Source organism: Plasmodium yoelii, assembly GCF_900002385.2.
Source record: "Plasmodium yoelii strain 17X genome assembly, chromosome: 13".
Taxonomy (NCBI): domain Eukaryota; phylum Apicomplexa; class Aconoidasida; order Haemosporida; family Plasmodiidae; genus Plasmodium; species Plasmodium yoelii.
Window position 1 is genome coordinate 1873890 of NC_036185.2, and position 18184 is coordinate 1892073.

General features: G+C 21.3%; 6 protein-coding genes across 6 annotated transcripts; 4 read left to right on the top strand and 2 right to left on the bottom strand.

The window, feature by feature from the left end:
- Window positions 1-563: 563 nt before the first annotated feature.
- On the bottom strand, window positions 564-4990 carry PY17X_1342300 (conserved Plasmodium protein, unknown function; the record flags this gene model as incomplete). Its single annotated transcript, XM_022957196.1, has 4 exons — window positions 564-1022; window positions 1203-4265; window positions 4539-4633; window positions 4840-4990. The coding sequence occupies 4 exons, from the start codon at window positions 4988-4990 to the stop codon at window positions 564-566; spliced, it is 3768 nt and encodes a 1255-aa protein (XP_022813653.1).
- Window positions 4991-7042: 2052 nt separating this feature from the next.
- PY17X_1342400 (conserved Plasmodium protein, unknown function) lies at window positions 7043-8412 on the top strand (the record flags this gene model as incomplete). Its single annotated transcript, XM_034637683.1, is given in 4 exon segments — window positions 7043-7217; window positions 7384-7566; window positions 7666-7805; window positions 7822-8412. 4 exon segments carry the CDS (start codon window positions 7043-7045, stop codon window positions 8410-8412), a joined length of 1089 nt encoding a protein of 362 aa, XP_034493616.1.
- Window positions 8413-8794: 382 nt separating this feature from the next.
- Window positions 8795-11467, top strand: PY17X_1342500 (palmitoyltransferase DHHC5, putative; the record flags this gene model as incomplete). The annotated part of the gene is made up of 6 exons (XM_022957198.1): window positions 8795-8933; window positions 9060-9128; window positions 9316-9752; window positions 9876-10052; window positions 10144-10257; window positions 10439-11467. The coding sequence occupies 6 exons, from the start codon at window positions 8795-8797 to the stop codon at window positions 11465-11467; spliced, it is 1965 nt and encodes a 654-aa protein (XP_022813655.1).
- Window positions 11468-12295: 828 nt separating this feature from the next.
- PY17X_1342600 (conserved Plasmodium protein, unknown function) lies at window positions 12296-13390 on the bottom strand (the record flags this gene model as incomplete). The annotated part of the gene is made up of 1 exon (XM_719980.2): window positions 12296-13390. The coding sequence occupies one exon, from the start codon at window positions 13388-13390 to the stop codon at window positions 12296-12298; it is 1095 nt and encodes a 364-aa protein (XP_725073.2).
- A 1277-nt stretch (window positions 13391-14667) lies between these two features.
- On the top strand, window positions 14668-15219 carry PY17X_1342700 (conserved protein, unknown function; the record flags this gene model as incomplete). The annotated part of the gene is made up of 2 exons (XM_724273.1): window positions 14668-14853; window positions 15064-15219. The coding sequence occupies 2 exons, from the start codon at window positions 14668-14670 to the stop codon at window positions 15217-15219; spliced, it is 342 nt and encodes a 113-aa protein (XP_729366.1).
- Window positions 15220-15677: 458 nt separating this feature from the next.
- Window positions 15678-18035, top strand: PY17X_1342800 (conserved protein, unknown function; the record flags this gene model as incomplete). The annotated part of the gene is made up of 13 exons (XM_022957199.1): window positions 15678-15780; window positions 15902-15943; window positions 16058-16079; window positions 16187-16213; window positions 16370-16409; window positions 16510-16572; window positions 16722-16871; window positions 17001-17013; window positions 17184-17224; window positions 17304-17459; window positions 17684-17752; window positions 17858-17894; window positions 18007-18035. The coding sequence occupies 13 exons, from the start codon at window positions 15678-15680 to the stop codon at window positions 18033-18035; spliced, it is 792 nt and encodes a 263-aa protein (XP_022813656.1).
- Window positions 18036-18184: the final 149 nt, after the last annotated feature.

Here is an 18184-nt window from a genome sequence, read left to right on the forward strand (position 1 = left end):
TATTTTATTATATATAATATCTTTATTCCATTTTGTATAATATGCTTATTCTATTTTATATAGTATATTTTTTTGTTAAAACTTTTAAATAATCAAAGATTAATTTTTTTTCTGAATGTTAAGGTTAAAAGTGAGACCTCAAATGGAACTCCCTTTTATGCATATAAATGTGTGCAAATGTAGCCAAAATAAGTTGCAAAAAAAAAAAAAAATAATAAATAATAAAAAAAATAAAAAAAAAATAAAAAAAATAATAAAAAAAGTATAATAAAAAAAAGATAAAATAGCTAGTAATGCATTATTAGTTCAGGTTAAAAAATGTAAAAAATGATGTTCATCATTAGAGAGGTGTATATTAGGAACAAATAAAAGACGAAATGAAAAATATAGGGAATGCATATGCATCCATATATTATATATATATATATATATATATATATATATATATATATATATATATATATATGTATATGCTTTATAAAGCATGTTATAATATGACAAATAAAAAAAAAAAAAAAAAGTTTTTCATGTGCGTACACATGCATACCATTTTTGCGGATGCTTCAAAATTTGTAAAAATAATTGTTAAATGGCAATAATGCCTGACTTGACAAAACATCTGTAATCCATGAGTCATTTAATAAAGGTATACTAAAGTTATAAGATGGAAAAGATATATTTTTTTTAAAAATATTTATAGATATATAATGATTTTTTTGATTTATTTCCATATTATCTGTGTTTATAAAACCAAAATATGTTAAGTGTCCATTTTCAATTAAAAATATTATATTCATAAATATATTTTTATTTAAATATTTTAAATCGCTGATACATAAATCATGCATACTTAATATTTCATTAATATCATCTTCAACTATTTTAACATCAAACTGTTCAGAACATAATCTCAAATTAATTCCTTCCTGTCTCAATTTTCTAATAGTTTCTTCTGAATATTTGCTATCAACACTGTCTTGAATTACATACAAATAATATCCCCACAAAACTTTATTTTCCCACTGAAAAAATAAGACCAAATAAGTGTATGCATATGAACAGGCATACATAAACACACGTAGTCATACACAAAACATGTAGTCATACACAAAACATGTAGTCATACACAAAACATGTAGTCATACACAAAACACGTAGTCATACACAACACATGTAGAAATACAAACTTTACTTTGACTTACCTTTACATCATAGGGCAATCGATAAATATTATCATTGTGATTAATAATTCTGTGATCACTCTCCTTTCCCTTTAGAGATATAAAACCATACACATGAACCTCATATATCCAATAAAAAGTAAATAAATCAGTTTGAATAAAAAATTTTTTTGAATTATATTTTTTGTGAAGGGTTTCATTTAAATTATATAAAGAATTTATATCTACTTGGAGTTTTGGGTTTGATATATCATTAGATAATACTATTCCAAATATAAATATTTTTTTGTTATCATATTTTCGTATTTCTATTTCACTTGACGTAATTGCATCATTTATACTATTTCTATATTTAAATGTATATTTAGTTAAATCGTTTGAATATTCAGCTTCTTTTTTTTTTAATACATATAAAATAAGTTCACGAATTTCTTTTTCTTTTTTATTAAATACATTAGTATTGTTATCATTTATAAAAGCAAATATACACGTAATAGAATTAGTCATCTCTTGTTTTCTAATAATAGATTCGTTTATAATTGTCGGCATTTCATTATATGTTATGTTATTGCCATTATTTTGGATATCTGTACTTATAGTTGCCTGTATATCCGGGTTTTCTATTTGTGCACCACCATTTCCAGCTACATTAACATTTTCGAGCTCATTTCCCACTCCAGCTGTGTCACTAGCCATTATCTTGTTCATAATATTATTCCCAGGATTGTTCATATTTAATGAGGTGTTACTATTATCATTAAAAGATATATCCGCATTATGTAGTTGTGACGGAGCTTCTTTTGAATAAACTCCACGAGATTGTTCATCCTTTGTTTGTGTATTTAATATTGAAGCAAACGAATTTTTAAAAAAGTTATTACATAATTTATCTACAGTATGTTGATTTGTATGAGGATCTTTTTTTTGAGCCTTTTGAATTTTTTTTTTTTTTATTTGATTTATCATTATATTGATATAAGAGGGTTTAAATAAAGGAATAGCTTTTATTTCTTCATATTTATCCATATAATTATTAATATAGTATATACAAATAGAAGAAATATAAGTATCAAAAAATATCTGATTAAGTAAAATATTATGAATAAGTGTATTTTTTTCATATCCTTCAATTGTATATAACAGTTTTTTTTCTTTAAGCAAATATTTTGTATAATTATCATTAATATCGTTTAACTCGTTTATTATTTTATGTACATCTTTTTCTTCAATTATTTTACAATGTCTTTTTATAACATTTGAAATATTTTTGTAGCTATTTAAAGGGTCATATATTATATAATTATGTTGTACATTCTGCACTGTATTTGGAACTGAAGAGTTATCAATAATACAATTATTAACAGAAGTATGATTATCTGTTTGTTGGTATAAAACAATAGCATCAGTTTCTCCTTGAGTTGGTGGGTTATATTGCAATTGTAATAAATCATCATTAACAAAAGATGAAGGTATATTCTCTGAATTTTTATATATATTTCCTTTTGATAATAAGAATTTATTTATTGGTATAATGTTTTGTAAAAATTTATGAATGTATATAAAATTTGATTTTATATTTTTTTCAAATTTTCTAAAATTATCATAAAATTTATTTTCTATCATATTTAAAAAATGTAAAGATTTATTTTTTCGTTCATCATAATCTACCATTATATATAAATTGTTCATAACATTATAAGTATTCATTAAATAAAGAGCTTTTAATAAAATATAAAAATTATAAGGAATCATATTTCCTTGTATAATTATACTCTTGTAATCAAAATTTCTATTAATATCTTTATGTACATTATCATCAAAATTTATTGTATTTTTATACATTTTTGAAAAAAAAAATATAAAATTACTTATTATATAATATACTTTTATCTTGTCTTTTTTTTTATTAATATGTTTTGCTACACACCTATAAAAATATTTTACATCTTTTTCACATATTTCTATTATATTTACATCATAATTATAATTATTAGGTAAATTTATTTCTTTCATAAAATCTCCTTTTAATTCATTATATATATATTCTTCTGAATCGACTTGTTTATTTAATAAATTAAATATTTTGGCATTTCCTTTTAAGTCTCCATTTTTATTATTAAATTCATCATATCCATTTGTATGATTATCTGTAATATTTTTTTTCGGATTTTGTATATTCAGATAGTTGTATATTTCTTCATTGTCATATAATACAATTCCAAGTTCATTTGTTTCTCCATTTTTTTTTTCTTCTGTCTGTTCATTTTTATTTATAGCCAACATTTCATCCATTTCAATTTTTTTTTTTTTTTTTTTTTTTTTTTTTACAACATTATCACAACTTTCACTGAATTTTTCATCTACATTTTTCTCGTCACTGTTACTTAAATTCATTTGCTCCGAACTCCCATCGATATCATCTTCATGTTTTCTTTTTCTAGTTTGCTCATTTGGGTTGTCACCATCATTTCTTTTTTTTTTTTTTTTTTTTTTTTTTTTTCTTTCTTTTCCTCCTTTATCTCGATATATACATTTATTACTTAAGTTTTGAAGCTGATCATTTTCTATAACATTTTTTTTAGCAGCTAATGATATTTCTCCTTTAGTTAAAGGTACAAAAGAAGAATTTTTTAAATTTTCATAATGCTGTTTTTTTTTTTTATATGTATCATTATTTTGCATTTCTTCATAAAATAAATCATAATATTTTATATTATTTTCTTTTAATAACTTTAAAAAGCCATCACTATATTTTGTTAATTTAACATATTCAGGTGTAAAAATACCACTAAATTCGTTAGTCATAATTAATGCCTGATTTTTTTTTATTCTTGAATCGTGTAACTGAATTATACAATCATTTAAGCTTTTAAAAAGTTCATATTCACTATTATCTTTAATATCTCGATTATTTTGATTTTTATATTTCTCTAAAATTTGACCATCTTTTTCATTAAAACACATAAAATAATACATACACTCTTTGAATAAATGTACAATTTTTCTAATTAGCATTTCTTCCGTTTTCATAAATTCTTTTTCTTCTGGCATTTCAATTTCGAGCAGATATTTTTTTGTGCCTCCCTAAAGAAAGAGAATTTATTTTCCCAATATATGTATACAAGCATGAACGTTCATATAAATGTGGGCATAAATGGGAATACAAACATGAACGTTCATATAAATGTGGACACAAATTTACATAAACATGAACGTTCATATAAATGGGGGCATAAATGTGGACACAAATTTATATATGCATGAACGTTCATATAAATATGGACACAAATGTGGACACAAATTTACATAAGCATGAACGTGTGTGCATATGCATAGCTGGTTTAAGGCCTTTCCTACCTCAGTATCATCATTTTCAACCTTTTCAATGTTTCTTAATTTATATCCTTTTGACAAAAAGACTGAATTGAAATAATCAAAATCATTGTTGTTACCTGAAGTTTAGCGAACAAAACAAAAACATCCATATATATATATTCGATTTTGTAAATAATATTATGTTTTATTATAATATAATAATTATGTGTGTACACATATACAATATTAAAAGAGTAGACAAGAAAAAAAAAAAAAAAAAAAAAAAAAAAACACACACACACAAAATAGGTGTATATATATATTATTTGTATTGATCTAGTACAATTTCCAATATATAATTTATCAGGATAATCAAAAGAATGAGGATTTCTTAAACTATATTTTAAATATTTATGCCAGTGGCTATTTGAATCATATTGTATTTTTATACGATCTATTAACAACGTCTGTGTTACATCATCATAATTCACCATGTTTTTTTATTGACATTCATAAATAAAAAAATAATAATAATGAGGATAAAAAAAAGATATAAATAAAGATATACAAAAACTTAAAAATATTTACTTAAAAAACTTATCGAAAAGGTTAACGTAAAAAAAAAATTGTGATAATTAATCAAAAAAAAATGAAAATACACTTTTTATGTATTTTTCTTTCAAATATTTATCATCAAACAGCTTTTAGGTTATTTATTATATTTCAAAAATGTTTTAAAAAAAAAAAAGAATACGAGTTGTGACACGAAAGAATGAGATAAAAGAATAGAGAAAAAAATAGGAAAAAAATAAGAAAAAAAATTAAGAAAATTAAGATTAAGAAAATTAAGAAAATTAAGAAAATACTATAAGGAAATGTTTTATGAAATTGCATTATTTTTTGTTTTCCCCTATAAAAAAATTTTACGCAAAAAATTATAAATTTAAAACAACACACAAAAAAAAAAATTAAAATAAAATAAAAGGAAATAGAGAAAAATATTATAAGAATGTATTATCGTAAAAAAAGAAAAGAAATGAGAATCACTAATGTTATTTGTGCATTTGGAAAATATTATATTTTATGGATTTTACATTATTCAATCTTAATAATTTAGTAAACTAATCAAAAAAAAATATATATATTACACACATTGAGATAAAATACTAATTAATAAAACATCTTTTAAAAAATATTTATACACACAAATATTTACTTTTTCTTTTATTATTATTATTTGTCTTCTATAAAAAAAAAGGTGGAAATATGAAACCAAAAAAAAAAAAAATAAATAAATAATTATGTACATATTTACGGTATGCTCTTTATTTCTAATTTATACATAATTGAACAATAAAATTTAAGGAAAAAAAATTTCTTATATTTATATGGTATGAACTAGTGAAATTTGAATCTTTTATTAATCATTTTTAATATCTCATCAAGTTGAAATATATTGAATAATGAGAATTCCTTTTAAGACATCTATATATGATGGGTAAATAAAACAGAGAACTAAATTTCTACAAAATATACACATCCCTATTTTATAAATATGTATATATAATTAAGGAAACTAATAAATAAATGTTAAATGGATATATTTTTTTATGTTTAATTTTTTTATGTTTAAATTTTTTTTTTTTTTCTAAACAAATATAATGGCAACACTATTTAATAAATATAATGGGTATACCCTGGGTATCCTAACTGTAACAACTAATCAACAAAATGGCATCTAAAAAATAAACGTAAAAAATGGCATCTAAAAAATAAACGTGTACAAAATGAGTATCTTTTTTCCTTGGGGTAAATAATTGCTAAAATAAAAATATAGAAACCGGTTAACAAACTTGTTATTTAATTGTTATAGTCACACATGCTAACATAATTCCATTGAAAAAAACATATATTGGATATGTCTATTTTCAAAAACTCAAAATTAGTTAAATTTAATAAAATATAACTTATTTTTATAAGACTAAGTATTACTCATTTTTTCACATTTTTCCACATTTTTCCACATTTTTTCACATTTTTTCACATTTTTTTTTTATTATTTTTATAAAATTGAATGAGGCCAGTTTATATGTCATACAAATTAATGCATATTAATTTCAATATACAACATTTTATTAAAAAAAATGTATAATAATAAATAAAATTTAAACATGAAAAAAAAACAACTTCTACAAGTATCTTTTCATCCATTATCCCTACTTTTGTTTTCGTTATTTTTTTTATTCCTGTTTTGCTACTTTTTAAATATTTAAAAATATATTTCAACATAATTTTATAAACATGCAATGATGCCAATATTATACATACTATATGGAATCTTAAAAAATAACAAAAAAAAAAGAAAAAGTTGCAAAAAAATGTGTATATATTTTACAAAAAATATACCTTGTTAATATTTCTCACAAAATATACCTTGTTAATATTTCACACAAAATATACCGTGTTAATATTTCACACAAATATACCTTGTTAATATTTCACAATGTTTATTTCTTTTTTGCCTTTTTCCCTATCTGTTCATTAAAATGTCTCACCAAAAAAATGACAAAAAAAATGACGAAAAAAATGACAAAAAAAATAGCGAACAAAATAGCGAACAAAATAGCGAACAAAATAGCGAACAAAATGGCGAACAAAATGGCGAAAAAAATGAAGATTACTTTAGCATTGTAACAAACTACTTTTATCATTTAATATATGGTACTTAAATTTTTCATTGTACATATGTATATTTATTTGTTCACCCAATTTTGTAACACATATTGAATGGATAGATCACTAATCAATATATATATATATACATATATATATTTTTTTTTTTTTTTTTTTTTTTTTTTTTTTTTTTTTTTTTTTTTCGATATAAAAGGAAATCAAGATAGTCAAAGTTCCAAATCAGATAATAATTTAGACAAAAATTTATATGACGACATTGTAGAAAAACATAAAAACAGTGTTCATCAAATTGTGTATAATTTAAAATTAAAACGGGAATCGAATTTTAACATCCCCACTAGATTTAGTATAACCCCCGAAATTGAAAAAGCTCCAAGTATGTTAGATTTTATATATGACCCCTTACTATTACTATATGTATGTATATATTGTAATTAATTTTGTGATATTTATTCGTTGTCTTTTTTTTATTTAGGCTTGAAGGAATTAATCCATACCGAAAATAAAATTGTTGAGAATTTTCAAAATGAAGAAGATGCAGAAAATGATGCAGCAATTTTGGAGAGGTATGATTTAAAAAAATCAGAAAAAAAGAAAAAAGGAAAAAAAAAAAAAAAAAAAAAATTTTGAATCATTAAATTTGGGTATACTATCATCTGAAATATTTCAGTCAAATAAATCACATCAAAATGAGATAGAAAAAGAAACAACAAATTTAACAAAACAAAATAATTCTGAACCAATAATCGATTCTAAAGAAAATAAAATTAATTCCATAATAAAAATTAGTGAAAAGGAAAATAAGACAGAAAATGAAAAAGAAGAATATTTTGAAAAGGGGTCGTCAGCAAATGAAATGGAAGAAAAAAAGAACAATGAAAATATTCAAATAAATAACAAAAAAGAAAAAAAAAAAAAAAAAAAAGTAACACACAATAATTTTATTAAGCCACTAAATAATAAGCTAACAAATTTATATGATATAAATAAAAATAATCATGAAACATTGAAAAAAACAAAATGTAATATAAATAAAAAAAGTAATAATGACAATATGACAATAAATTATATATTGGATGATAATAAAAAGTTTGTAAAAATTAAAAGTAATAAGGAAAAAAAAGATGACATAATCAAATTACCAAAAATAAATTTAGTATCTCATAATAACTTTTTGTCAAGTGAAGAAGAAAATGAAAAAAGGGAAAATTATAAACAATAAGATAATTTTTTTTTTTTTTTTTTTTTTTTTTAATTATAACAATTTAACGAAAAAAATATATATTCTCAAAATAATTCATGTTATTTTTTTTAATTAAAAATGTGTTTATGTTATTTTATATATTTATATGATATTTAATAAAAGTGTTTAGGATATTCATTTTTTCCTCGTCTATAAAAAGCTAAAAAAGTATATATTAAAATAAATACCTCGAATATATTATGAGCAATTTTTAACAAATTTGAACAATTTTTGACAATTTTGGTAAAAAATGAATACTAATACTTAACGAATTAGAATTATTCAGGTTTTTACAAAAAAAAAAAAAAAAATATATAATCGTGAATCGTGATATTACAAATATCTTCAAACTTTTGATAAAATGAATGTGTCATGTATTCATTCAGATGGTTTCATTTATAATAACGAAATTTTATTTTATTTGATCAAACAAAATAATGAAGAAATTTATTATATTTTAGAAAAAAATAAAAATTTAGTTAATTCGAAAGATGAAAATGGTTAAAAAAAAATATATTTATATATATATCACCATATAGACAAAATATAATAGTTGTTTCTATATAAATATAGAGTAACAAATAATTACATTTTTTATTTCTCGGATTTTGTTTTTTATTTTGCAGGAAATAGTCTACTTCATTGGGCGGTTTTTCTGAACAACGTTTATTTGGTCTACTACTTATTAGAAAACGGTAAATGAATAAGATGTGGCATATGACATGACATAAAACGTGTGCATATTGTGTTATCACTCGAACTAACCAATGCATTTCACTATTTTATTTTATTTTATTTCACTATTTTATTTTATTTTATTTTACTATTTTTTATTTATTTTTTTTTTTTTTTTTTATTTTTTTTTTTTTTTTTCTGAACAAGACGCCGATCCAAATATAAAATCCAACAATAATCAAACCCCAGTTTTTTGGGCAGTTAGCTCAAATAACATTTTTATGATTTATTTATTGAAAAAATATAAATGCAATTTATATGAAGTAGATAATAAGGGATACAACTGCTTAACAATAAGTATACAATATAATTATCTTTTACCCTTTTTATATTTAATAAATTTAAAATTACCATTAACATGTAAAGATTTTGATAACTGTTCTATTATTGATTGGGCTTCATATAACAATAACATTTTTTTTCTCCGTCTTTTTTCAATATTCGTGAATAATTTATACTTAATTAATTTTGAGAAACCTGGTTCTATACTACAAAAAGCAATAATTGGAAATGCATTCGAATCAGTTGTTTATTTAATCACAAATCGCCATCAAAATATTTATGATATATCAACGGATGACAATGTAATAAAATATTCACGTTCATAATATATTTACTATTTGGATGAAATCAAATTTGTTAGAAAAAAAAAGAATGAAAATATGTACATGCTTTTTTTCATATATTTTCATTTTCTTCATTTTAAGAAAAACATCATTGAATTTATCGAAGAATATAAGGATAAAATAGATCCAAGAATCTACACATTTCTTAAGTCTAAACAAATAGGAGAATTGTGCAAACAAAACAGAAAAACAAATTTTGATGCTTTATATGAGTATAATGGACATATAGGCCCTTACTTAATTAGAAAAAAAAAAAATGTACGTCATTTAACTTTTATTTTATATATCTTAATTGTGTGTGTATATATATTTCCATTCCTATTTTTCTATTTTTTTTCTATTTTATCAGTTATCAATTATTCAGAACGTCCTGTTAAAATACAGCCAAAATAAAGCTCTCATTATATATCCTCTCCTCGTAGTTTTGGCATATACTTATCTCAATATTGTTTACTACTTTTACGTAATAATGAAAACATAATAATTGTGTGTGCAAACAATTAATGAGTGTCTTTTACAGGAATATGAAAAGAGATGATAATCACGTGCATTAAATAATAAATAAATTAAAAAAAAAAAAAAAAAAAAAAAAAAAATTAATGGCTAGTTGCATAGTTGTACATATTTTTTTTTACACATTGCAGGTACGAATGCATACGAAACATAAAAATTTATTTTTAGATTTATTTCATCCCTTATTATTTGTCATTTACTATTTTGTCGTTTCAAGTAATCCCGGATATTTAGATGATTCAAAACTTGGCATATTGGGTGAAAATAGTTCAAAAGAAAATGAAATAAAACAAAAAAAAAAATATTTAAAGGATGGACATAATAAGATGAATATAGAACAAGAAAATACGGATAAACAAAATTTAACATTTCAATATATTATAAAAAATATTGAAGAAGAAATAAAAGCATATGAAATGAAATATAAATTAAATGAATTCAGTAAAGGTATTAAATCGAAAAATATTTTTGAATTAAAAAACAATCTTAATATAAAATGGAAAATAAATAAATTTGAAATTTCAACATTTAATATTAATTTATTATGTCCAACTTGTTTCCTTTTTAAAAATGTAAGAACAAAACATTGTGCCTTTTGTGATAAATGCATTGATATATTTGATCATCATTGTATATTCACATTAAATTGTATGGGCATAGATAATGCGAGAATATTTCTTAGCTGGATATTATCAAATATTTTATTTTCGATATATAATTTATATTTTTATTTATTATTTATTATAAAAATAAAATTTAATTATCATAATATATATTTTTATATATGTCTATCTGTTTTAACAATTTCACTATTATTTATATATTTTATGGGAACAGTTTTTCTAAGATCTGTTTTTAATATATTAGAAAATATCACATTAAATGAAAAAATTAAATTATATTCCTCGAAAAAATTTTTTACTTACGAATTAAAAATTGGAGAAAATAATGAGCCCATTGTTGTAAGAAAATTTAAAAATCCATTTGATCGTGGTGTTTATAAGAATGTATTAAATTTTTTGAAAAAATCCAAAAATGAATTAACTCAAAACCAAAAGAAATTTATTGAAATTGATGAAAATATACAAAGCGACCAAGTAAGACAGTTTGTAGAAGGGTTAAATAAAAAGCTAGGCCAATTTTATGAGAAACATGATTAATGAAAAATACCAAAGCGTTGATCCAATTGAAGAAAAATAATACACTATTTTTTTCTTGCACATTCATAATATATATATATATATAGTAACACTTTTAGATATATTATTAATACAATATGTTTGCACACAAATATTTATAACCATTTTTTATGAACATAAATAATTTTTATTCATTATTTCTAGAATAACGCATTTTTTTATGAACACGACATAATTTTATTCATTATTTCCAGAATAACGCATTTTTTTATGAACACGACATAATTTTATTCATTATTTCCAGAACAACGCATTTTTTTATGAACACGGAATAATTTTATTCATTATTTCCAGAATAACGCATTTTTTTATGACCACGAAATAATTTTATTCGATGATTTTCACAATAACTCATTTTTTTTATGAATGGATATAAAATCTTTAAAAAAAAATGAGCATAACAAATGAGTGTTACAAAGATAAAAAAGTCAAAAAATAAGATTGCAAATAGTGTAGAAATGGAAAAGGATACAGAAAATGAAAATAAATAATGAGAGTTGAAGGAAATTTTTTTATTTAAATATTCGCTTTCAACTAAGCCAATAACAAATATTTGATAATACATATACAATGATGAAAATATAAAAAATGTGTTCAAAATGTTATAAATTAATTGGTCTTTATTTTTCATGAATTTCATATATGTTAAATAAACTTTATTCATTGATGAAAGGGGGGTTATTTTTTCCCTCATTTTGTTTTTTTTTCCCATTTTGTTTTTTTTTCCTATTTTGTTTTTTTTTCCCATTTTGATTAATTCCTTATGAACTCGTGAATTAATATATTTTCCTATTGCCGATTTTTTGTTTTTTCCATTGTAATAGTACTATTTGAATTTTCATTTTTTATGTCTAATTGAGAAAAGGTAGTAACATTGGTATTATTTATATCAGAATCATTTTCAGTGTCGATATTTGTCATTTCTTTATCAACAATAATAAGATTACTAAAATTTGGAGAGTTATTGTATATTTGATTTTGTTTATCATTTTCTTCGTCATAATTATCCATTATTATTTCAGGTAAAATTAAAAAATCATCAATTTCTTTGTCGTAAAATTTATATGTATCATCATGTTTGTGATATATATTTATACGTTTTTTATTTAATGAATTATTTTTATAAATTTTTGTTTTTATTTCTATATTTTTGTCCAATGTATTATTATAAAAATTATCATCTTTTTTATTATCAAATAGACGCATAGATGGTTTAATAGTCGAATTGGAATCATTTTCAATACTATCATCTTCAATATATGAACTTAAATTATTTTCGCTATAAGACGAATTATTTGTTTCAATTGCAGATGTTATACCTATTCTAATACATGTTGTTGTACATAAATTTTCTTTAGTAACTTTTACGCGAGTATATATATCTGTTAAAAGGATAGGAGGGTTTGAACAACTCTTTTCATAATCAGATATACTATCAATAGATGTATTGATACTATTTTCACTTTCAATTATATTTAATGTTTCATTTAGAATATAATTTTGATCATCTTCATTTACATCTATTATAAGATTGTTATCTTTGTTAGAATTATTTTGCAAAATATTGGGTTCAGTATTTGTTACGGTATCTATAATTAAAAAATTTGGTAATGTATCCAAATTTGTATCATTTTCGTGATAAATTAATTGACCTTTTTTTTCTTTGTTAAAAAAATGTTTCCATATTCGTTCTAAAACTTTTAAAAATGAATTTTTATCTATTTCATTTTTATAATTTATAAAATCATTTTCATTATTCATATCATTACTCCACCTTTTACAACAATTTTTTAATTTAACTTTTTTTACAATTTCCTCATCATAATACACATTTTCTTTTTCTTTTCTCATATCCTTTATGTAAAATTTGCTTAAATATTCCATTTAAAAAATTGTGCAAAAATTGTACAAAAATTGTGCAAAACTAGTACAAAAATAGTACAAAAATAATAAACCCCAAATAAACCTTACAATTATTTCTTTTCACCATAAATAAAAAAGTTATTACAAAAAAATTGCTAATTTTTATTAAGTTGTATAATGCATAAATATCAACGAAATATTCTGGTGTATTTCGAATGGAAAAAATTCAAATAAAATTTATATCTTGTTATAGAACGACACCTATTCAATTTTGTATAAAAATAAAAAGAGAAATAGGACCTTTTTATGTATTTTTTTATAATATTTTTTTTTTTTTTTTTTTTTTTTATCTTTCCAAGTTTAACCACATGTGCAACATATCAGCATGATGTATAGAAAACGTTTTAAACAAATTTGTGGAAAATAGTTGATTTAAAAAATAATATTTCCCTTACTCTTTCCTTTTGTTTCCATATATATTTATTTGCTTAATAAAATAAAGCTTATATCAATTTTGATTTGAAAAAATTATTAATATCATCTCTTCGTTTAAATTAAAAAAAATTATAACATACACATAATACTGTATATATAACCATTGCGTACATACATATATTTTATATTTTTTTATAATACGCGTCTAACAATATTGCATATGCATATGCATATGTATGTATATGCATATATATATATATATATATATATATATATATATATATATATATATATATATGTATATTTTTTTCAAAAGAACAAATTGGAAAACAACTAGAACCAAGCATACATAAAAATATCAAGATCTCTCAATGAAATTCTATATATATAACTTTTTTTTTTTTTTTTTTTTTTTTTTTTTTTTTTCACCTCTTTTAAATAACATATAAACATATATTCTATAAGCTAATGTGTAAATAACTAAAAACAATTTAAGCCATTTATAAAAAAATAATACTTTTTTTTATTTCATCTATTTACATTTTTATTTTTATTTACATTTTTATTTTTATTTACATTTTTATTTTTATTTACATTTTTATTTCTATATAATTTTATTCCCTGTGTATAATCAACTTGTATATATCATGGGCTAAGTTTAATAAATAATTTTTTTATATAAATAAAAAATAATTTTATTAATCGTTATTAATAGTGATAAAAAGTGTAAAAAAAAATATTTATAAAGATCGAAAAGAAAAATTATTTTCCCTTTATATATCAAAGCTTAAATATGATAAAATAAATTTTGGAGCTAATTTTTAATCTTATAATTTTGTTTTAAAAAAATATTTATTACCATAATGAAAAATTATTTTTTTTTTTTTGACAATTTTTTAAATAACTATCCTTTAAAATTAATTCCCACCAACTTAGGATATGATAAGTTTTCAAAAACGTTAATCGAAAATGTAACAAAAATCGGAACATTTTTCAGAACAATGTTACCAATATTTATTCCACTATCTATATATCAATATATAAGACAAGTATATTCAAATAAATTAGCAAAACAGCATTATTCCGTACACACACGTTTGGCATTTTGCCATTTTCCCATTTTTCCATTTTCCCATTTTTCCATTTTTCCATTTTCTCACCTTTTTTGCCATTTTCCCATATTTTTCCCGCTTTTTTTCTCATATTTTTCTCATATTTTTTCCACCTTTTTTGCCATTTTCCCCCACCCTTTTTGTTAGGTTGATAGAGATCGTTATGCCGAAGAAATTTTTTACGAGCATTCAAAGAGTGACAATTTGAAAAGCTTTTATGATTCGTCAACGAAATATAAAAATATAAAAAACTGGAGAATACAATATGATTTATATTTAATTGATAAAGCTGTTAATTCATAGAATATCAATAAATATATTTTTTTTGCAAAAAATGACGAATTATACTTTTTGAAACTTTTCATTTTTTATATAATATGTTTTTATTTTTTTCTTATTTAACTTTTTATATAAATAAAAATATATAGCTAAAATGTACACACAAAGTTAGTCTTTTCAAGCTGTACATACATATATTCCACAAAATATATACACATTTTTCGATAAAGGAAATAATATAAAAAATAATAATTATAATTATTAATATATATAATAAGGAATAGTCACACATAAGTTTATTATTATAATATGTAGACGGTTTACAACTTATTGGTGTTATTTTTAATTTTTTTTTTTTTTCTCTCAAATATTTGTTTACACACTTTTTTTTGTTATTTCTTATTAATAAGAAAAAAGCATAATCACAACTTTGTGAAGGAACATTATTACTAAAATTTAATAAATAAATTATTTGTGTCAAAATGAAAAAGGGAATGCAAGTATATGTTCTAATTTATCTTATAATTTTTTTAGAAGGATATTTTTCTTTATCTCTATTTAGCACAAGTGTTTTTCATAAAGAATGTAAAAAAATAAAAAAAAATAAAAATAAAAAAAAAAACAAAAAAATAAAACTATTTCATTTTGGAACAAAATTTGTGTTTTTATTTCTCCATCTTTTCTTTCCCTTTTAATTTATTGTCAGTTACTAAAACGGTAGAAAGACACCTAAGAGAGGATTATGGAGGTGATTAAAATATGAACAAATAATAAAAAATATGGTTATAGCTTTATTTTTTTTAAAAGATAATATTAAATAAACTTGGATATTTATTCACTTTCGTTTTTTTACTTAAAATAGACAAAGACGTAGCCGTTTTTAGGTTCGATAAAAACCAATATTACATACATGCATACATACATACATACATATAAATAAGCTAATTACCAACTTATATAAAAATAATATATTTATATGTATATATTTCAGGGAAATAATAAGGAATTACAAAAATAAGTAAGTATTAAAAAAAAATTGAGTCTAAAAATTATAGCGAAAAACTATAAATATAAATGATTTATTTTGAAATTAAAAAAAGTTATTAACATTATGGATTGCTATTAAAAATAAACGTTACGAATTATTTGTCATATTTATTTTTAATCAAAATAGTGATGTATTTTTGAATCCATCCGACGAAGAAAACTTAAAGGTAAAAACGGGACCTCTTTTAATAACAATGCATATGTAAATATATTGTCACATTTTTGAATTGTTCCACTTTTGAATCGTTCCACTTTTGAATTGTTTAGATCTCCATGAGAAAATATGCAGGTGACAGGTTCATTCAAGAGTATGATAATTTGATGGCCGAAGTAGGTTTTTATTTTTATTTTTATTCAACTGTTTTAGTAATTTATCTCATTCTATATATGTATATATTTATTTATTTATTATTTATTTACTTACTTACCAATTATTCCATGATATATATTTTTCCTATTTTATTTTTTACGAATTGAAGAATTCGAACGATTCACAGAAAGTACTAGCTAAGTCCATGATAAATTTAATCAAACAGCAATTTATAAAATTGAAAGAAATTGAAACACAATATGTTACACCAAATTTTGAAGCATACAAGGAAATTACTAAACTCAAACCTTTAGCACAAGTAATATTGCATGAACACGTTCTTCTACCCCATATATGGTTATTCCCATTATGTTTATTGGACAAAAATATGTATAATTCCATATTGATACGCATTTAATAAGTCTTTTCTTTTTTTTTATAATTTAAGGAACTAGACGCGGGTTAGAAAAGGAATAAAAAATATATATATTCAGCTTAAAAAAAGCTAAAAAAGAAATACATTATTCGATTATCTAATTAACTGGATTATGATAAAGAAAAACAAATTAGCATATATAACATGTACTTATGTTTATTTTATTCATTTGTTTTTTACTTATTATTTAAACAGATACCCCATGTAATACCGAGGCGGAATGCAAAAAGCTAGAGGTAATAATGAAAAAAAAAAAAAATTATAATAATTAGCTAGCTATTTTTTTTCGCTATTAATTTTTTTTTTATTTAATAGAATATGATGAACATATGCACATATGTTCGAAGTGGAGCAGATTTTGCATATGATATTTTTTTAGTTACAACACACGTTGTGACTGTAATGATGGCTGTTCTATGTGCTTGTATTTTTATTGGACCTGTACATGTGTGCGCTTTAAAGAATTTCCCGGTAATAATACATATAAATATATGAAAAAAAAATTATTACTGATCATAATAAAATGTTATTTTTCCTGCACAAGCAATACTAATAATAATATTTTTTAAAAAATGCATTATTATTTATTGCCTTTTTAAAAGAGTGAACACCATAAATAATATTATTGTGATAATTTCATATTTTGTCATTATTTCATTTCGGATTATTTTTATACATTTTTTTTTATTATTTAGTATACATGCAAGTTACCTTACCCTGTCTTTTCAACCCTTTTTATGGCTACATCCTCTGTTTGGGAAGTGGTAATTAGATTTAACCATATAAAGACATACTTGAGTATGTATATTACAATTTTTTTTTAATATATTTATTTTGTATTTATAAAAATATGCAAATTTCTTTCACAGGTAAAAGCTTCTACTGCTTTATGCAGAGTATATGGAGGTATTTAAAAAAAATTCCAAAAAATGAAAAAAAATTCCCAAAAAAAAAATAAAAAAAATAATAAAATAATTCACTGTTTATATGTATTAATTTGCCACTTTTTATATTACAGATTTATCAATAATGTCAAAAATGGCATGAAGTTATAAATGCTTATTTTATTGTATCGTGATTATACCATATCACTATTTCATTTTTTTGGTGAAAAACTCATAATTTGTATTAAAGTGTTAATCATAATAGTTATCATTATTATAATTTTGTCTTTTTTTTATTTTTCATTCCTTATA